Here is a 22,921-nt window from a genome sequence, read left to right as displayed (position 1 = left end):
GGCTGCAGGATGTTTTGCCTCTGCGCCTCTGTAGAGTCTCCAGAAAACTGCCAACACACCTATAAAGCTGACTATAAATGCAGTCATAATCTATTGTAAATTCAGACCTACACATTCAGTGCTGGAAGGGATTGATCACCTTCTTTTTAACGGCAACTTCATAGGACCCAGCTTCAAATTAACCTTACTCTAAAGTGAGGTCCCAAGCCGTTTCTTGGTCATGCATCCTAAAAGCAAAAACCAAACAGCAAAACCTTTTTATTTAAATTGTTTTCTCTATTAATCAATAACGTCAGTCTTCAATGATGGTCCAGCCCGACCCAAGATAAAACGCCCACTGAACACATTCCTTTCAGTGAAATTAAGGTATGGCTTACGTTTCTTTTCCTAGCATCATACAATACAGAATGTTCAAGGGATGGCTTATTAGTCTCCTCCATCTCAGAAGCACAGCTTCAACAGCCTACAAATACATAATCAAATATATGCTTATACACACACACACACACACACACACACACACACACACACACACACACATATATGTATATATAATACACTGGATGAGTAGCTGGTGGCAAAAAGGGAAACAAGGTGTTAATTTAACTTCTAGTTTTTTATCCTTTGGGAAAGAAAAGGTCTGAATTACATTCAATCCCTACTCCAAGATTTTAGGAGTCTTGATATCTTTGTTGGGGGAGGATGGAATCTAAGTCAAGCAAAGATTGTGTGAGAGCGTGATGAAGATGCTCTGTGTTCCTACAATGCATCTTACTCATCACTCACATTTCTTGGAGTTTATACCGATTCTGGCTTTAAGAAACTTCCAATTCACAATTCAGGAATCTCACAGGTACCCTTTTCAAAAAGAAAGGGGAAAAAAAAAGGAAAAAACCCACTAAGACTGTAACATTTCAGCTCTCTTTGAAGCAAGATTTAACATGAGTGGAAGAATTGTACTGAAAAAAAAGGAGTCTGTCACAGTCCAGTACCTCACAGGCCACTGCAACAAGTTTGACAGCAGCCTCTGTAGAGTTGGCTTGCTTCTGGTTCAGTGCTTGTGAATACCACAGTCAATATCTGCTCACTCGACTAATACTGCTGACTACAGCACAAAGAACACAGGAATTTTGTCCAAGAAACCACAGGCTCAGAGCCTTTCAATGTGCACTATATTTAGAGCTTGCATTCTTTGAAACTGATAACAGAATAAGATAATAGAAATTTCAAGCAACAAAACTCATGCATTGCAGCTATTCTATATATTTTTTTGTTTAAATGTTAAAGTAGTGATCCACATGTTCTCATAGGTTTTGCCCAWGAACATTTTTCTATGCATTTTGTTAACATTTTTCCTCTAATTTTTTATCTTTCTCAGATGCTGAGTAGCTCCTTGCATTAGTTTTAACTGCAGAGATCTAGAATTACTCAGTTCATAATGAATGTAAGTAAAGATATTCACCCTATTATGTAAAGAGGATGCATGCACACACACACACAAATATGCACACTTGTATATACATCTGCACAAAGCAAGCACCCAAACACTTGAAATCATGTCTAGTTATTCCTCAGTCCACAGAAAAATGTAACACAGAACAGTGACCTGAGGCATAACTTTGTCCATTCTTTTTGCTTCCATCATCTCTTAATTCACACTGGTTTGAAAGCCTGCCTTAGGGGAACCACTTCTCACTGGCAGCCAAGAATTCATCTAAGGGCTGTTAACTGCCCAGATGGGGTAAATCAGCTAAGTGGCAGTGCTGACGAGTGTTGATAGACACCTTACTGCTGATAAACCTTGGAACTGCTTCTCTGCAACAGCATAATGCATAAAAATCTCTTAAAGAGTCCCTTTCACTGGAACAGTCTCCACCAGGCAAACTGTGCCATTCTGCGTCTCAGGTGGGGATGAGGCAACTGATCCCCTTTAGACCATTGGAGCAGTGTTCCCAAGGGCTTTCCCCAGTTTTTCCTTCCCCTGCATCACACTGGGAGGATGCGCTGTGAGTTGTTGCTACTCCGGAGTGCTGAAGAGAGGTGGCCAGCCAGCTGCCAGCCACTGGAGGCACGTCTTGCTCATTAGGGCTGGGGCTGCTGCTGCTCCAGCACTTTTCTCAACATTAAAAAAAAAAAAAAAAAAAATTAACCAAAGATTTGGGGGATTTTCAACAAAACAAACCATTATATTTAACAAGTTTTTGCTTCTACATTAAAAATCTCAACAAAATTTTCCTCTTATCTGAATTGCTGTAACTTCCCCAGACAGCCCGAAACAAAGCTGGCGGTACAAAAAGAACAAAGAGCCTCTGTTAACACAATATTTATCTGCTGCTATTGTTTCTCCTTTATAAATCTGTAGTTCCTTGGCATTACAATTAGCTACTCCAGAGAAAATGATTATGTCACAATGTATTATCCACCACAGAAACAGATGAATGATGTGAACCAAATGAAATCTGGTGTGCTTAGAGGCAATTCTGTTGACTTTCATGTAAATGTGCTTGCTAAAAATGGGGTTGAATTTTAGCAGTGAATCCTTACTTGATCTAGAATTTATTTTCCAGCAGAAATTAAGTTTTAAATAAGATAGTTTCTTCTCAATACTGCTTTTTCCTAGTAGAGAGCAAACAAATTGGTGAGTAATACAAAAGAATTGAATTGACTGTGCAGTAATTACAGAATACAGCTTATCTAAACAAATGAAAGTAACTGAACTTATGTAAAACAGTTACATCAAAAATATTTTTATCCACATTTTATTTTTTAATTTTTTTATCCACATACTTGTTTCCCTTAAAATGTCACTCAGAATAAAAAATTTAAGAGAAACACTTATTCTTTTTTTTCCCTGCAATTCAATGTGTGCCACCACTAAATTGCTTTCCAAAGTTTTTGCAGTTTTTAAAAATACTCTGTTTCTGAAGCTTCTCTGCATGCATTAAAAGCTTACAAAGGAAAATTTTTGATCTGCATTCTTAAGGTAATTGTCACTAAACAAGAATGAACAGCTAAACAAAACACTGATTCACTGTTTTAAATATACCAAGTGAGATATCACAGTTTTGACCGAGACAGAGGCTTCCTGTTCCCCAGCTTTGTAAAAGGCCTGGAACTGAATGAAAACTATCTGTTGAAGTTTATGTGCAAGCATCTGACCCTGGTATTTTAGTTCTGTGAATACCACTAAGAAAAGAGGGAAACACACTGCTTGCAGAGCCTGTAGCACGCGTATCTGTGGCATATAAAAAAAACTCTGAACAACCTTTAAGAGTCACCAGACCATGCTGATTCCTTCTCAGAGACTTGCTGTAAAAATCTTCCAGGCTACTAGCAGCTGCTTATTCTTCATGCTGCACTTAACTTCCAGGGACAGGTTTCTTGGGGTGTTTCCCATTTAGTACAAGATTTCTTCCTGTTTACAGAAAATACTTTCATGGATGATTTTAGAAAGCTGTAACTTACAGACATCTTTTCATGTCCCAAAAGCTTCCCAGTCTTTCTTCTTTGATGGCTCATGGCTAAACCATAAAACCCATTCCAAGTCTTAAAGTAATTAAAGGCAATTCAATGAGTGATGTTTTTCATGCTGGGTGGGGCTCTCCTTCCCACTGTRAAAGGATCAGTGAATGCTCTGACAAGCTGACAGACTCCTTGCCAAGTCTACAGCTTAGAGGTACACTGAGGTAAAGCAGCAGGTAAAATATTTAAGAGGTTTAAACACTAAGATTTTAAAAAATAAATTAGAGCTTTGAAATGAAAACTAAAAGAAAAATCATAATGTCAGCAGCAAGGCTGGGAAAACCTAAACATTCTATCAAACGTTTGGCTAGCAGTTTCTCTCATAATTGAGGGTATGCTTTAATCTTCTCACATTTGGGCATCCCCCATTGTGCTGCAGGGTCCAAAATCAGAGGATGATGAAAGCTCAATGTCTGGCCCTGACTTTCCTTTCTTTTCACCTTTGTGTAACTGATGTGTGTATAAATTAGATATGAAACAACATATCCAAGAATCAGACTCTTTTTTTATCAACTTGGAGCTGACTGCAAGCAAAACACATGCTTTGGTTTAGTACCAGACCATTGACAAAGTTCAGAATATTTGTTCAAGGCATTTATGTTAGGCACATGCACGGTTATCTGCACATGCACCATTTCAGGGCATAAGACTGCCAGACTCACTAGTCACAATCAGCATTAGGGATTAAAAAGAGTTTGGAATATCCTTGATTTAAGAAAGCTACAATACACCAGCTGTACTTTCCAACTTCCGCCTAGCAAAGGCAGCCTCCCCCAACTGTAATCACATGGGTAACATCAGTGCACCTTCCCTTAGATTTACCTGCTCACTCTTCCTTATGTGTAGTCAGAGCTAAGGCAGAATGGGATGGCAACAGAAGGAGATGGAGAGTAAATGGATGAAAGTTTTGGAACATGTATCATGCATCTTGTACTAGTTTCAGCCCTGAAACTTTAACTTTCCACTAGTCTCCTGAGACACATTCATTTACCACTTTGAGATTTACACAAACCACCACCCCAGAGCCATTCCTGATGTTGCCACACACCTGTTGTCTCCTGCCTCATCTCTGCAGGAGTGCATTCCCTTCACAATCACAGTAAGAGCACTTGAAAATATCAGGATAGGTCACCTTCAAAGGCTGGCCAACTCAACTTTGAAATAAAGCAGATTGGAAACAGCCTATTCATGCAACTTGGTTAAAGTGTGGGAATGAATGAATGACCAAGAGAGGTAGCTTTCTAAATCACTGCATCTAAATCCATCAGTAGAATTTTGCCTCTGCCTTAAGAGTGTTTTATTTTTTAATTAATAAATAAAAACTTTAATCCTGGCTAAATCCGATTTTAAAAGTTGGGGGACTACAAAGTTATTTACACTTGCACTGTCATAAAAATAGACAAGACACCCTTATTCTTCTGTTCATTGCTAACAACTCTCATTCCAAACAAAGACATCAAGCAACTGGAAGAGTTAGCCAATAAAAAATTGTGATTTGGATCTTGAAGAAAAATACCATACTCATGGTATCATTAGTGGCATGATTTTGAATCACTGCCCACCAACCTGAGAAGGTATCACACTCAACCGATGACCTAGCAGATGTCAAGGACCAAAACACAGATGAGCTTTAGCTCCTCCTTTAGTACCACACTTTAGAAATCTATTTTGGAAATTATGAAAGAGCTGGACAAAAACAACAAAGAAAAACAAAATGAGGAATGGGATTACTAAAGCCGTGATTCTTTTGGTTTGTTTTAATCATACGATGTCATTCATGTAATTTAACTTACTAGTTCAATGTAAAGCAGCAAAACTGAATTACAGTTTACTGGATTTTTTTTAACTGAATTTGAGAAACAAATCATAAAAGGAAAGCACAAGCTCCAGCCTCAATTTTGCCATTCATCCATTGCCGTTGAAGAACAGCTTAAGTTTCATACATCTTCCTGAAGTATAAACCAAAGATGTACTGTAGAAATTCCAGGAAAACTACACAGTCCTAACAGGTTTTGGTAACACAAAGTGACACATTTCAGTACATATTCATAAGGGTTGGGGGTTATTATTGGGCTGTAATTGCAGTTGTTCTAACACCTAATAAGCCATGGCTGGAAAAACAAAGGCAGGTTAATTTGTGATTTCCTCTCCCCATTCAGAGGCAAATTAAGTGTCAAAGAGCTAATACAGAACATATTTCATTTTATGAGATTTTAATTTAATTCTGCACCATATTGTTGATGCCTTAATGTAGGGTGGTTTATCTAAGAGGAAGAGCAATTTATAAACCTCTTTCAATTGAAATCTTTAATGATAGGATACGATAGCATAATTACAGCAATGCCTGCTAGTCCTACTATACATAAGCATCTGTCAGCAAATTCATCATAAACATAAACCCTTTCTTTAAGGGTTTATAACTCAAATTATAAAATTTGGCTCCAGGCTGAAATTTGGGATGCAACAGCTCTGTCCATCAGAAATTAAACTATAAGAATCACACATACAAAAGTATACCTTCTTAGAGCTGCAAGTACAGGAGAGCCCTGTAACATCTTTGAAATTCCTCCTTTCTTTTCTTCTGTTTCAGTTTGCCAGTGTTCAAAATTATGTGCAGACACTGTAAGTGCCATGCAGGCAAGGCCCTCTTCGCATTTTTTCTGCACTTCCATTATATCTAAATTAATTTCACCAAGGCTTAACAGGTTCTGAAAAGTATGTCTAGGAGCTTGGATAACTAAAAGCATGCTTTTAAAAAATTTTGGTTTTAATTTATATTGAATCACACATTTGAGAATACTACAATGCTGAGGAGAAAACTCGTACAATGGAGTAATTGCTGAAGCTGTAAATAAACATTTACATCCTAACTGGTGTTCTTGCCATTTTTTCTCAGAATTTTCCAATATCTTCTCAATATAGTTCTTTCTTCTTATTTTTTTTTAATGGGTGCTAGGACAACATTTCAAGTAATAGCTCCCAAATGATCCCAGGGCATCCTAACTGATACTCACACCAAACTCTGTAAAACTTGCAGCAAAACCACTGGGTGCCTACCTCACATGTATGAAGATTAAAGTATTTTCCTTAAACCTGCAAAAGTATGACAAACCTTAACATCTGCAAAGAGGCTAGAGTCAGATAAACTTTTTAAGTTGCCTAATTGCCTATTTATATTGAATTACACCAACCACAACAGTTCCAAGGGTCTACTACAGCTCGTCATTCCAATGGCAACATAAACCAAATGAGCAAAAGAATCAGCAGAAGTTAATAGGAAAAAAATGGCTAATAACAAGGCAATTTTGAATTTAAAGCTTGGGCTTAGTGGATTTCTAAAGCAGCTGTCTGCAGTCATATCACATCTGGCTAAGATCTCGCCTCTGCAGCGCCCAGCTGAATCACTACTTAATCAGGGAGCAGGGGTATACAGCACACAGCAGGGCACCTTTTCATAGAAAGAACCTGATTTTGGGGTCAGAGGGGACTACCCCTGAATGCCAAACAAGGTGTGAAATAGGCATTTCCAACATATTTTGGGGCTCTTACAGAAATCCTGGTACTGAGAGCAGTGTAGACTGTTAGTCCTGATTTCCCACCACCACCCAAGGCAGGTGACAGTGGTCTACCACCCAAAAGCCCTGCTGTGGGCATAGGGTGTCATGCTATGGACTGGGTTCATGGGACTGAGGCTCCAGAGAGGGCTCAGCTCAGCAAATGCAATCAGGCAGGGTCCCACATGGCACAGATTTCCAGAAGCCTCTTCAAAGGCTCCCAGGGAGCAGTGGTGTCTTGGATGATGGTCCTCTGCTGATGCAGGTTAAAACTCCCTACCCTACCTGCCTCACACAAAAAGAAAGGCAAATTCTCCACTAGCTTCAGAATGAGCAGGGTCATCTCCCCCAGCTCCCAAAAACATCCATGCAGAATACTGATTGTACTGCAAAATCTAGGATGACCCTGTAATGATTGTCTGAGCCTGCCACCTTCAGCTTATAACAGCATTTAGCAGCAAAATTTAAGCATGTATTTGATTATATTTTATTATGTGGTAGATTGTGGTATAAATGGTGATGCATCTGAGGAACCCTGAGGAATAAATCACAAATTTCTGTGCCCTCTCCTTTTATAAATACCCACTTTTTCTCTAATGCCCAAGAAGACTGCAACACAGATTTATTACCTGCCCCAGGCAAATTTGCTCTGAAATTACAATTCAGTAATAGAAGACTGACCCAAAAAAACCTGTTAGTAAAATATTGTATGTGTACTTGGGCATGTAGTTAGGATTGTTAATATCAATTAATTCTGCTCACAGAGGAGGACTTGTTTTAAAACAACTTCATTTTTCTTCTGCATATATGTAATTACACAGCTGTAACTAATAGCCATAGAAAAGCAATCTGCCATCTAAACAACTAGCATTATTTTTCAAAGTATTACTTGTGCTTTTCTTCTTGTATTTTCTCTAGTGTGAGAGGTGATTAGTAGATATGATTAAATATATACATCAAGCCTTTTAGCAAAGTACCAATCCCTGCGTTTCAGCTCCATTTTAAATGGCATGCAGTTCTGCAATGCTGATACCTGTCTCCCCATATGGAGTAAGATAAAAATTATTTCTACAGGATTTCACCACTACCACTCTTTTCTAATGCATGTTATCACTGGTATTAATTTATTTTATCTTTGTGTAAACCATGCGCTCTATCACATTTGCCATTTTGTTTGGGTGACATTCCCATCAATCAACCAATTGCCTGTATGTGCGCACAACAGGGTCTAAGAAAATTTACCAAAAATTTCATTATGCTTCATAGCAGTCTCTAGGGAAAAAACTCAACCTTTTCGTTGTTTTGTAAACAAACCTTTGTCATAAAAGTAAATTTTAGCTATGAAGAATACCAAGCTTAATACAGAATAAATACAATTTATCTGGCTGTATTTCACAGGGCTCAGAACTTTTTAATTTACTCTTTATAGAATGACATAATATAGAATAAACGTCAGCAAAACACATAGGTAACCCTTGCCAGCCACCTGCTATAATAAGAATTCCTCAATCACCAGCATGGGTTTTGCTTTATGAACAGATAACCTCAAAGCTTTCCAAAAGAAAATATTGCACTCTGACAAGATTGGAAGAATGCTCCAGGCGCGTGGTTTCAAGCATTGCAAAGGTCCATGGACTCATCCGTTCTTTCAGGAAGTAAGGGGGAACACTGAATACTCACACATGCAGAGGAGGAATGTGAGATGGTTCATAATGGTAGCGTCCCTCATGATGTCTCGCATCAATTGGTACAGGAGGGTGGAATGCTGGAAAGAGGTGAGGCGGATCTGAAAAACAAGCGAGGTTCCCAGATCTGAGTATCTCCAATGACTTTTTCAAAACAACATTCATAAAAACAGAACAGATACTGAAAAGCACGTGCTTACAGTGCTACGTCTTAGGGGTCACAATCTCCTTCCCTGCTGCCATCAGTCAGGTCTGTCTGAGAGAAGAATTTGGCCACAGTGTTTGCATGAATATGTATTTACTAATTTTAATATTCTCTTTTCCAAGCTTAAATGGAAAGGGACATAAAAAAGTCTTTAATAAATAATTATGTGCCCATATGTGAAGCATCAGATCAAAAGGACCATCAAGGCTTTAACATGCATTCCTGATTTATTTATTTTGTATTCAAACAAGAAAAAAAATCATCCAGGACAAAAAGCCTAAGCAGAGAATACAATGCAGCAAAAAAGTATTTCCTCAGAGAACACACAATCCTACAACAGAAAGTCTAACTGAAGTGACATGCTCAGAAATGCAAGTAAAACTGGAGTAAATCAGACAATGATGTTCAAACTGTTTCAAACTGTTTCAAAATTGAATGCAACTGGGAAAGGCCATATTGAAGATGTTTAATTGCACCACACCAATGGCTGAACCTGGAGGAATATGAGTGGGGACAGAAGGACACGTTTCATATCCAGCTCCTAAAAATGAAGGGTTCTTTCTTTGTCCCTGTGACTGGAGACCCAGGGACTCACGTCTGCAGTAAGCTCCCTTGCTTGCTCCATCTTCTCTATGGCTTTCAGAGGAGGGGGGCTTTTGCATCTGTTAGAACTCCTGTTCTCCGCTGTTTCCAGAGTGCCTCGGAGACAGGCTGACAAAAAGGGGAATGTGCCCCTGACACCCCCATGGGCTCTGCCTTGAGGGGTCAGGCACCAGCCCGCCCTCCCCACCGCTTCTGAAGCCGGATTGCCTCCCAGCTTCAGAGGGCACAGTTCACAAAGACCACAGCTCTCCTCACCAGCACACTGGTGCAATCTGTGTGCCTCCAAATGTTACATGCTGCTCACCACTGCCTCCCAAATGCTCAAAATTCAAATGAGATGTTAAGTACCTCCAACAGCATGAAACAAACTGATCCTGCACAATTATTACTCAATTGCCACTTTGGGTGATATCATGTGCTTATCCATCACCAAAAGCTGAGAAGTACAAGCATTAGGTCACGTCATGGATTTACTAAAATGCTTCTAGAAAAAAAAAGGAAACTTCAATCATGCACTATCATGATTGTAAAATTAGTCAGTAAAACTAACTAGTAAAACTACTTTTAAACTACTTTTATTCCAGTTTTGTCCACTGACTCTTGAAGGTATCTTTTCTTTATATTTCCTGCCTTTCCTATTCAGTAAAATGCAAACTTCCTCTTAGATTATATTATTTATAAAAGCAGTTCCCTGGTCCCAGCTAGAGATGGTTAAAAAAAAAAAAAAAAGATTTTTCCTTTCACGTTTTAAAAAAGTTGGGTTGTTTATTATTGTATTTTGAAGTGGGAGAAGAACGAGAGAAACAAACCTCATTGCCCAGAGGGAGTAAACACAGGGGATGAAGGGGAAATAATGTAATTTCTGAGGAAATATTCCCAGTATTTCAAGAAAGTCTGGAAGCATCAGACACAGACTGTCCAGTTACATGGCTTGATTTTGTGAAAGGACATCAGCATGTGATTAGCCACAGCACATTTCAGCCACTTAGGCACAATAAACAAAAAATAATTGTGCCTTATGATGCAAGTTGGGAGCTCAAACACACCGTATTTTAAATTCTGGTTCTGCTGCACCAACTGGACCTTGGCATACAATCTGTAATAAGCTTCACTCCCAATGCCAAGCACTTGTGGGATTCAATGGAGACAAAAAGTGGGTCACAGGTGTAGGAACACACTGTCATTGTCTGAGTGGAGGATGCTTGCTGCCACCTCCTGAAACACATTCCTCAGCAGACACCAAGGTGAAGGGGTAAGGGGGCATGAGAAGTGTGTTTCAGTACATCTCCCTGCCTGCCCTCTTCCCTGCTTCACTACAGCAATGTAAGGAAAAGGGAGCATGTTTCAAAGCAGATGTCTGACATTTTACAATACAAAATTTGCCACCATTTTTTTCATCAAAAAAGGAAGTCACTCACACCCTCATAGATGCACAGGCAAATTCTTCTCTGTCCTATGTGTCTCTTTCAGAGAGTGAGCCTGGAGAGCACAGGTAAGACAACAGAGGTTTTGCTACCCATATTCATGTCAGACAGGATGCGGTTCATCTGCCCAAAACATGAAATCCCATTCAGGATGCCAAGCCTCCTTACCCATGAGGATGTCCCACCCTCACCCAGCCTGAGTGCCTACCCATTAAAAGCAGTCCTAGTCACTATATAGTGAAACACCATTTGACCCTCCTCAATGTATATTTTACTTTCCCCTGTCTGTGAAATGGAAACGTAGTACTAAACAACTCAAAAAAAGTTATTCTTCTCTGTGGGGCTTATGCAGCGCAGATCATCAAGTTTTATTTAGCATGGGCTATAAATCTCCAATAACATCTTTTTGTGTCCTCTCACATTTAGCTCCTTTGTATATCTTGGTTGCATCTTGTTTGTAGTTTCCATCTGGGAAACAGCCGTACTCCATCACAGCACGGGGAGCTGTCTCCATCAACCCTGCGCCGACCGGAGCAGAGCTGCATATCAAACCCCAATATAATTATCCATCTCACAGTTTATTATTTACACATGAGCAATACAGCTGGTGAACATCATAAGTCAAGTGTATGTGTAATAAGTTACTACACTGTAGCCATCTCTTGTTGCAACCCTTAAGAAAAACCACATGATGACTTTTCCAAAGTCAGGCTAAAACTGCTGAAGCAGAATAAAGTGCCACTAAACCTGGCTACCTCCTATTTATCATACGATTTCCTGACTGATGGTTCCACAAACCAGCTGCTAAGTGCTGTGTACTCTACTGTCAGCAGGCTAACATGCTAAATGGGAGACAGGGAGAATAATGTACAGAGCTATAGAAACAATGGAGTCAATTTTACAGATGAAATTCAAATCCTGCCATGTTTGGGTCAGTCCTCAGCACAAAGTAGCTGGTAAATTCTACATGCTTGGGGGTCCAAGACCACTCCACATTAAAAAGCACTGAATATTTATATGGAAAAATTCTGAGATCAGAGAGCTGCCAAAGAGCCCATCATCCACAGCTTCACTTGGAATTCACTCAAAACTGCATCAAATGTGATTGGTTGCTGTGCATTTGTATGGAAATAGATAATAAGAAGTTTACACAGCAGTAACTGAGGCTGTAGCCAGTTTCACATTGCTTTTTCATATCTCACTCAGTAACTATTTTATTAAAGGTACCATCAGAATTATAATGGTACGTTATGCCCCATTTATACTGTAGATGAGTAAAAAATGCATGAGAATTCTCAGGCTAGAATTGAATCTGAACCAATTTGACTCATGGTTGTTTGTGCGAGATGCTTTACCTACCTAGAAAACGCAGAGAAAACTCGGTGTAAAAGATAGGATACCTGCTCTGACTGTTTTCATTCATTCATTTAAACAGTGAGGAACAAAACTCCTACCTTCAGCAAAGAGAAACTCCTCTCACCAGAACGAATCAACAAAATCTAACTTCCTAATTTGCTAAGGAAACTACTTATTACCTTCTTACAAATTTGGGTGAGATGCAGACTTATACAGAGTATGCCAGGCAGCTTTCTTACAGACATCCAAATGCAACAGTGAATTCCTGGGCCAATGTCATCCTTGCAGAGGCTCCCGGATTTAAGTGTACATGGACAGACACTGGCTGTGTGTTTGCAGGCCTCACCTTCAACTAAGGTTGAAGATTGAAAAATTACTTAATCCTATGCATAAATTTCACTATTTTCAAGAACTTGTAAGGACAAGCCAAAGCACTGGAAATACATTTGAACACATTGCTCATGGATTGCTGAGTTTGGTAGCTGTTGCCATCTTCTGAATTCACTGCTGCCTACAACTGCAAGCTTCCTTCAGATGCTCTCCTGTGTCCTGCCCAGCTGGCGGGGTCTCCTTAAAACAAAGTGGGAGACACAACTGTCTGAAATACTACAAACTGATCAATTTTATCACTGTGAGATTTTCTGGAAAATATGTCAATTTATGCTGACTTACTGTTGTGTGAAACCTGCCTTTTTATTTCTCCTTGAAGAATCATTCCTACCTTCTTAAAAAAGTGAATAGGATCATCTCTCTCCAATTACAATCATTCCCATACAGAAAAAAAGAAGAGACCTACTCTTGTTCTCTGAAAGCTGACAACCTGCATCTCTGCTGCAGCCCCAAGGGAAAGAAACTGGGAGAAAGGACAGGTATGTATGATCCTTGATACTGAACAGCAAATCTGAATGGAAGTCTGATGAGACACAATTCACATCAATACTTGTTGGAAAGGGGGATGATTCCAGCTGGCTCAAAGGTGCTGTGCAACACCTTGAGACGACAGCAGAGGGTTAGGCTGCCACGAAGCTCACTGAAGTTCATGATAACTTTTCTGTACAATCTCAAATAAGCTGTTTTTACTTAGGGGATCACAGCATTTGAAAAGTTTGGCTCTGGTGGTGATGCTAGTAAAACACTCTGCCCTCAGCTAGCTGACTTGCTCAAGCACCCTGTGATTCCGGCCAAATGCTTCAAGGAGACAGCTGCTGAAATGACAGGCCACATTTTTCAGACATCAAGAAAACATTTGCTACAGTAGAGGATGCCTGTATTGAACTCACCCAGTGTGGCCCCAATGTCTGCACCTTGTGTCATGAGGTTGGGGCCAAGAAAACAGAGGTCTCAAGCCCAACAGGAAACCCTTGTTATGCTTGAGTATGTTTGTCCTTGGGACAATCAGCTCACCAAACTACATGCCAGAGCTGAGCCAGGTGCAAACTTCTGTCTCAGATATAACCACATTTGAGATGAAATCTCTTTCCCGCTTAAATCCATTGCAGTCTTGATGCTAAACTCAACAGTACCAAGCTTTCACACCAGATGTAACAGATACAGTATGATGCAAAATATAGTCTCTCTGTTAATGTCTTTTCAATATGCAGAACAGTTTTGAAGAGTTTGCCAGCAAATTTCTACACATCCTTTGGTTCACAAGCTGATCACCAGATGAAAATTTTGTAATATTCAGCTTTGCAGAGTCCCTAAGGGCACCACTGTTTCTTCATGCACATTTGCTTCAAATGACCTGAACTCAATGGTATTGCCAGGTTTTATGGCAAGAATTACATTCTTAGTTCCCAAGCAAAAATCTTATTTTGGATTTCTGTTTAATTACAGCTTGCACTAGGGCTCGATAAGAGCACACATTGTCTCTGAGGGTTTTTTTTAGGTCTCTTTCAATAAGGGGTGATTTATGTTTTCTGTGTCTGCTTATAGAGAGGCTTTAATCAGGAAGAAAAAATGAGAGCCACAGCTACACGTTAATGCATGAACTTAACTTTGTGCMCTTTGAAGAGTCTCCCTATGGGGGGACTGGGGTTGCTGCTTCAAGTGTGCCTAGTTGCCATCTGAAGCACTGCTTGTTTGCAGGCTGATCCGCTGCTGTGCTACAGCCAGTTATCTCAGGATGCTTTTCCATGAGTCTGTGTGCGCATGTACACAGGCACCTCCAGTGTGACAACAGCTGCATTGACATGGATGCAGCCAACTCACCATCTGACTCACCATCTGACTTCACAGAGAAGGGGACTCTAAATAGGAAAAAGGAAAAGCCATGGCAAAGCTGGAAAAAAGTCAAGTAAGTGTATAAAGCCCAGAAACAGACAGAAGGAAATTGAGGAAGAAGAACTTTTAAGGGGCAAGACCTCTCCATTCCAGTAGCACTAAATGTTAATTGTGATAACATACAGTAATGTAACACATTCGGAGAATAGACAATTTTCCATTGGATCACTTCCCTTCCATGTGCCTTATGTTATTAATGATGATCAGAGTTTCTTTCCCTACCCTCTGCTGGTGCTCACAGAGCCTATAGACTGATCTTAAAAATAAACCACAGGAGTTCCAGGCCAAGTCTCACAAACTAGAACACAGCTACAGCTCTTGTTATGGCTGAAAAATAATTTCTACCTTTGCAAAAAGAAAAACTAAGACTTTGGAGCATCTTAGATTCCTGCCATCCATTTTAATACTTTCAATTTGTAAACCTAAACACCTTGTGGGAACATGTTTTATTGTTAGCAGTTCCACAACAACCATCATGCCAAACACTTGAGGGAGGAGCAGTTATCGCTGTGCTGGAATAAAAGTTTCTGGAACTGATTTCATCAGCTGGCACTGAGTGGTGTTTTAATATGCCAGACTTGCTGCAGGTATTGGCTAAATAAGTGCTGGACTGATTTCAGTTTGAACACTTTATTATTCCTTCTAGTCAATGCAACTCATCTGTCTAAGGAGCAGGACTGCCTTCTGGAATACTAATTAAACTTTCTCAAGTCCATTCAACATACTCCAGTGTTCACCGCCATTTTGCCCATCAACAAATAAAAAAGTAGTAAGAAATGAGAATCGCAGGGTAACAAATGTATTGCTTGTACAAAATACCCTGAACAGAAAAGTCTCCAGTTCTTTACGAACATTATTTGTGATTCATCACTGCCCAGTGATTTGCAAATGACTGTTTGCATTGGTGAGCGAGGACTCCTTGTGCTGCCCTGATCAAGCAGCCCTGAACTTGCACTGCTGTCCCACAACCCTCTTAGGACGTAAGTTTTTAAAGGAGGAAAGCCAAGTCACTCCATTGAGCCCAGTTTGCCCAAGAACAAACAGCAGATTGATGGAAATGCATCTGGAATATCCTGCCTTCCACCCAAAGAAACACTGACTGCTTCATCCTATAAGCAACTTTATAAAACCTTCATGAAGAGAAGCACAACTGCATATACCCAGCATCTGTACATTGGCCCAAGATCTCAGGAAAAGAGGATGACAATGAGGTATCTTAGCCTCACCATCCCATTTCTTGGAGATATAATTGTCTAATCTAACACAGCTGGCTCTCAGTACAGCACAGTCATTTTTTTCATAACCTCTGGATCACATGCAACATTTCTTAAAAAACTTAATAATGTGGTTTCTGCAAGAAAATGACAAATTGTCCTCTGCCAGGAAGCTGACAAAAGAGATCCCTCCCTCTTCTACCTCCAAATGACCTGCAGTGAAAAAAATAATTCAGCTTCTGCCTTGCAACACAGTTGCTGTTTTGCTTTTCCTTCCCCTAACTTCTCCTGCCACCCTCCATCAGTGCAGCCTTCGCTACCTAAAAATCCACCCTTGAAAATTATGAAAAACAAAATGAGCATCCATGTTTAACTCTCAAGAATCCCAGACAAGTGGTTTCACCCAGCTGCTCTGGAATTCTTCCCACCTTTGATTACAGATGTGTATGAAGGATCACATCCTCAAGCATTTCCTCCTCTGCAAGCAGCAAGTAACTGGATCCACAACCACAATATACACACATCCCTGTTCATATCCATTTCTGTAGCACACTGCAAATTCCAGTGGTTAAAGGTGAGCTACAAAGTGGAAACTGAGGAAATGGAAAGATTACAAACAAAATAAATCCTGATCCACACTGAAAAGAACAAAAGAAGAAATATCACAGCAAGGCTCTCAACTCTAAAGAACTTCTAAGCAGAAGTTTAACATGGACTTCCTAAACAGTAGGAAAGACGTGCTGACGCATGTCAGCTTGGTTATTCCCTACGGCTCAACAGAGCTCAAGGAATGCATCTGAATGCCTTGCTATCAGCTGCACACATTAACTTAGCAATGACAAATATCTGTAAGATGCAAAGGAAAATGTGGCTAATGAGAGACAACAGAAAGCTCGAAATTCAGGGCAGGGGGAAACTAGAAATATCCATATATTTCTGCAGATTTTATGTGGGAACAAATAAAGACAAGTTGGGTAATACAACAAGCTTTGGTGACATTTTTAGAAGTTTGTAAGCAGCAGTGAGTCAGTCTGCAAATATTATTTGTTTAAACGATGGTCTGGAGATTTGTGTGCTCTCCTGGGTACCAGAATCAAGTTTAAAAGCTACTTGAAAGGCCAAACCTCAAACAGTTGGGTATCAGTATAGCAGAGTGAAAATCACTGTAGCTAAACAAATTTCCAGCAGCTGAAGGTCTGGACCACAGTGTGAAAGACTTGGAAATAGGTTATACTTAGCAGCTTTGATGAGTATTTTATGGCATGATAGGAATTAGAGAGAAAAATGTATAATTAGATCAATTATGTCTATATTTAGATATTAAAATTGCTCAGTTTTAAAGGATGTACAATCAGATGAACACTCTGAGAGACTTCTTTTTCCCTGCTGTTCAACCTGATTTTTAAAAATTTCATCCAAATATTCATAATTATTTAGCTTCTCTTTGTATCATCCTTAGCAATTACTCTCCTTCTGAGGTGTTTACATTCTTCAAGCTCTTGCAGATGCGCAGCTAGTTATTACATGTGCTGTTGGGCCACTTGCTAATATATATTTATTGCAACCCTTAATCTCTCTGTCTATATTCTAAATTAATCACTTCTTTCTGCTTTCTGTGTTTCTTCCAGTTTGGGTTATGACCCCTGCACTCTTGGGCATCAGGTTTTCATGTAGGCTGACACTGTTTAGGAGGAGGCAGTCCTGGAAATTTACAATACAAATAACCTATTTCTGCAAATTTCTCCTTCCACAGGGCATGCTTTTCTTACACACAGTCTCAAACACCATTATCTTTCCTTTTTCCACTATGAGACAGTGCCTTCATTATGTGGCAGTGACCTTGTCTACCATTTCTAGGGGACTGCTGGTGAAATGGGCACTGCTCAAGTGAAATAAAGACAACACAAACTGGCTCTTGGTTATTACTTTTTGACATTTTTAAATACTTGACTTTAAGGTGTGTTCTTCCTCCATGTTGTCTTGTCTTTCCTCAGCTTCTTAGAGAAATTTTCCTCTGTATTTCATTTTTATGCTGTTACTTTGTGTTTCAGATCATTACTGAGGATGGAAAGCACAGTGAGTTTCCTTTATTTGTCCTATTGACATTTATTCTAAGTGCTCACTCAGTCTATTTTTGAGAATGTCACATTGTCAATATTCCAATCAATCTTAGTTACTTTTTACAAGCCAAAATGTGAGGAAAATATTTTTAAGAGAAAGAGCGATAGTTAAATTATGTCACTTCCTTCAGCCTGGTCACTGTTAACACGGATATAATATTTCTGAGAAACTCTGAAGCTCTTCAGTGATAAGTCCCAATAAACAACTAGAATGACAGTATTTTATTAACTCCCTATTATTTCTTTAATTTCTTAAAAAGAGTGGCTCCATTTCCTGAAACTTTTTGTTCTTTGCAAATATCTCTTGGCTTTTGTTCATGATGTTTTATTAAGTTCACTTTTCTTTACAGACAACTTCTCTGTTTTCCATTACCCAAACACAGGATGAGAGTGTCAGCTTTAGATATAACTATACTTTTTTTTTATTTTTAGGATTTTTGTTAGGATTCAGGATTTCACAATTCCTCTTCCTCACCAAAGGGCATTCTCTCAATGGGAAAGTATGGAAGTTTCCCATAAAGTCTTATCAACACTTTCATCCTCTCTCTTGTTCTCTGCAGATGTAGTGGCAGGATCTGACCTACACTTCTCTTGCTTTGGGAACTGAGTGGTGCTTACCAAAAGTGGCCAGCCCTTTACATCAACCCCTTAACACTGGCACTGCTGCTGAAAAACAGGAAGAAAGGCACATATGTCTGAGCATGCTTATTTAAAAACACAAATCAAAAATAGACAACCTCAGCTTAATTAATATTCATGGTCCTTATGCCCCATGAGGACAGTCCCAAGTCAGCAGTGTCCACATCAGAGGTGAAGAGCAGGGCCACACAGCTGCAGAGGGCACCTGGCTGCAGAGCCAGCTGCAGCATGTCCTGAGGTCTTATGCCTGCACTGTGTCCTACTGACACCAGCCTCACTGACATGACTCATGGGTAGGTCCAGCCTCACCAGTGAGGAAAAACACTCCCACTAATGAGAGAAAAGGAAAAATGGAAGAACAGAGATCCAAACAGAATGTGCAGAAGCACATAAATGCAGTAATGGGCAAAGCAGCCCACTACTATTGGCAAAAATATAGCAGCAGCACAAAAGCAAAGTTTTCAGGGTAGTTTCTATCTTTACATCACCTGTCTACAGTGACTACTGCAACAGGGCCCCAGTCTCTGACTGAGCTTTCTCGCACTACCATAGATGAGTATAACTATAGATTTCTCCAGCCTCCAGTCCAGGCAGACCAGGGAAAGAGTTACACAACCTACCTGTGCATAGCCACATTCTTCAGCTTTATGACTGAGAGACAAGACAGGAGAAAATGTAGAATTAGGTGGAAAACAAACCCACAAATATGAGACAAGATTCTATTCTTCTGCCCACCTGAATAGGTAAGGAGGCACTAAAGGGGAGGTTGTTTTTCATTCCTCTCTACGTCCTAGATGAGAAGGCAGGGGTGCTACAAGGAGACAAAGGAGACAGAAGAAAGCAAAGTTGGTCAGATGAGCATGAGGCACACCATTCCCTGCCACACAGCCAAGTGACACAGGAGACTGTGGACACAGGAGGTTTAAATGGCCCCAAGGGGAAAGTCACAGAAAACAAGCATACTAAGGATCAAAGTACTGAAATCATAGCACCAAGGAATTCCTCAACTGAAAATTTTGGAAAATTGATAGAGGGGAAAAAGGAGAGGAGATTCACCTGTCAAGTTTTGACATTAAACCCTGGGCATCTGCTTTAGGTCATTGTTTGGAAATACTGTCCCAGGCAGGACAGTATGGTCGCTCATTGTCTGCGTACTCCTGGCATGTTCCCCGAGGCTGAAATGGCTGCAAACCCTTCTCCCTGACAATTAGCCAGCACATCCACAAGGGCACTGCCAGAGCTGCAGGATTTCAACTCTGTGGCATAATGATGAAGACATCCTCAGCCTCTTTTGTAACTACATAAAAAAGGTGGTGGTAAAAGTAACTTAAGATGCCTGTCTCCTGTCCACAGAGACGCAATCCTCCCTTCTATGTTTCTGCGCAGAGTTCAGATGCAATCAGGCTATAAGAAAGCAAGGGACTTCATTTACACCTCAGCAGAAGAAGGGAAGACAGTTTTCTTCAGTCCCACCCTCCAGCAATCTTGGACCTTTTCCAATGCATTAAGCACCGATTTCCCGCCAGTGAAGTGTTTGATGCTTTACTAAATGCAGTGGCAGTGAGAGAGGTATAAGTATCCCTCCATATGGAAAAGCCATTTGACACAAAGGTTGGAGGTCAAAAGTTTAAATGTTCATGACAGAGACCACAACAGTCCTTTTCTGGTCAATGACATCAAAGGATTTGCCAGCTCCTAATGCTACTATTGTCACTTGTTTGGATCCTATTGAAATTCTAGCATCTTTATTGCACTTCAGGAGTATAAGGACTTTTTGTTTGTTTTAATCTCCATGTTGAACCCAAGGAGTCCAAGTCCCTTGCTCCCAAGGAGAATGAGCAGAGAAACAATGCCAGAGGATGTGGCATTGTAGTCCCAACCAACTCGGTGCTTTCTTCCCTGCCAAGAAATATAAATGATGGATGGAAACATATGGTCTCTATTGGCCAGGGCTGGAAATCTCTGCTCCTGAAGTCCCCACATGCCCAGTTTTAACTGTGGTATGACAGGGGGTGAAAAGCACTCCCCACCATCAAGGTCTCCATTTTGCCAGTCATTGTTGAGAAATGTTGTGCTACAGCTGAGTAACGCTCCCATTAAGAACAGCAGTGATGGAGCCAGGAGCAGCAATGAGGCTCTGTGAGATGAACTGAAATGCCTTACCCACTGAGAGTTTCACTTCACCCAGGCCTCCTTTGCTCTCTGAACTTCTGCTTGCGGTTAGGCAGAAACTTACTACCACAGCTCTGCAGAGCATGTTCCAGGCATTGTACTGCCATCAATACCTCATGCCTTGCCAGGAGTGGGATCCGAGTTCATTTGTTCCTACCTTCCTCAGATTCCTGTTCCCCTCTCCACAATGAGGATTAGCAGTTTAAGTTATGTTTCTGACCTCCATCTGGCTAGGCAGAAACAGATGTCTGCACACTCGGGCATGATCTTATTTCAAAGTGGGGACTCTGGGTTACTAATGACGTTATAAAGGCAATAGCATATGTTGGCTCTCAACAGTCCATTGTCTAATTGGGATGGTTTTAATCAAATATGAATGTATCCAAGTTTTCTCAGCTAATAAATAAATCCTCCTTTTAAATAATGACAGTAATTTTGAGCTCTCCATCGAGGCAGCATCCTGAGAAATGCCTACATGAGAGCAGTCACCACTGAAGTCCTGCAGGAGGCTGCAGCAATATCCACTGCAGCCCAGATCATTGTTTAAACAGTTCCTAACTGCCCTTCTTAGAGGTAAGCTGCAGCCAAATTGTTTTCCTTCATTTCACACACCAGATATATACGGCTTATGTGAACAGCCCTAAAGTTTACTTTAGTCTCTGTTTAAATACCTTCTACCACATATTTCAAACAAACAGTCCACTTCATTAGAAAGGCAAACAGCGTAGCCACAGAATGCGAGCACTTGAGGAGAACCACACTGGGCAGAGAAATCCTCTGCCCCTGTGTAAACACCGCCTGCTCTGCAGCTCCGGGCAGCATCCGCCTGCAACGCCACTTCAAAAGCCTTTTCACAAATACTTCACATGACTGTTTGCAAGTAAATGATAACCCAAAGCGATTATCTGCAGGGCTGAGAGCCCTGATGACTATCACCTACCGCTGCAGAGTCAGAGAAAGAAAAGCCAAAACACTCGCTGCCAGCCCGCATGAGTTATGAAACTATAATAAAGTCAGTGGCAAACCAGTAACATCAGCTAAACCTGTTAAACTGGAAAAGGAGCACTGCTTTGGTGTATTTGGCTACACAAATGGCAGCAAGTTTTACCCTTAGCAATGAAAAGGTTATTGCACCTCCATCATTTTTTAACTGAATTGTTAAACTGGCACACATCAGAGAGCTGTACAAAAAAAAGTGAGAAAGCTGCATAGCTAACAAATCTCCAAATTAAAGCACTAAGCTGTGTCTTTCTGGACAAAATACCCATGACAATTCAAATGCCTCGGGAGCACACAACAGACTCTTATACCCCAGAAACAAATTCAGAAAGTGAAGGGAGAAAAAAAGACAGCTGGACAGAGAGAGGACAGACAATGGAGGACAGCCAGTCCTAAGAGTCTCCTTTCCCCTGCTGTCCCCTCCTCACACCTACATGTTCCTGGGGACCCTCATTACTGAGCTGGGAATGCACCTTCAAGAGGGAAACACACCTTAGAACTGCTTTGTGCTAGTCTAAGAATTTTAATCAAAATGCTGTAATTTGCACATTTGAGGGGAAGGACACAAGGCAGCTTGTTACAAGCAAGGGCAGTTTCACCATGTTAATCATCACTGTCATCATCGGAATGATCACAGCAAGCTACAGGGATGGCATCTCTGCATCAGTCATAAAGCACAGACCCTGATAAACCCAGAACTTTTGCACAACCACCAAAGATAAATTATCAACTATCCACATGCTCTAAAATCCATTTTCAGGCAAAAAAAATAATCAAAAACCTAAATATCCTTCATAAAGTTTGTAAATAGGGGCACACTGCACCTGGCAGTTCGGTGAGGGTTCACAAGCTGTAAAAGTGCTGAAGTTATTCCAACTATCATATAAAGAGAAGAGGAACAGATAACATTTTTATTAGGGGGAATTGAGTCTTACCAAGTATGGACATGAAGGTAAGGACACCTTAGCAACTGGAACTATAACTCTGCAGTGACTCAAAACATACTCTTCAGTTATTTTCATTCTCAGAGTAAAATTAAATCCCACAAAGTCAGAACTATTTTATCATTAATTTCAGCAGAGTCAGCATAGCCAGCCCTAGTGATTTTATCATGTCTTATTTTTCTTCTCAGTGTTTTGGTTTTT

General features: G+C 40.3%; 1 protein-coding gene across 2 annotated transcripts in view; it reads right to left on the bottom strand.

The window, feature by feature from the left end:
• The window catches only part of GLI3 (GLI family zinc finger 3), a 202,867-nt gene that overhangs the window by 81,163 nt on the left and 98,783 nt on the right, over positions 1-22,921 (bottom strand). For both annotated transcript variants that reach the window (XM_057371346.1, XM_057371347.1), the window contains exon 4: positions 8,757-8,862. In XM_057371346.1, the coding sequence (XP_057227329.1) occupies positions 8,757-8,862 (106 nt within the window). The remainder of the gene's footprint in view (positions 1-8,756; positions 8,863-22,921) is intronic.

Source organism: Malurus melanocephalus, unplaced genomic scaffold (assembly GCF_030028575.1).
Source record: "Malurus melanocephalus ecotype Western Australia unplaced genomic scaffold, MMel_1.1 scaffold_145, whole genome shotgun sequence".
NCBI classification, from domain to species: domain Eukaryota; kingdom Metazoa; phylum Chordata; class Aves; order Passeriformes; family Maluridae; genus Malurus; species Malurus melanocephalus.
Note: the sequence above shows the minus strand (reverse complement) of the source record. Positions and strands in the feature narration are given on the sequence as shown.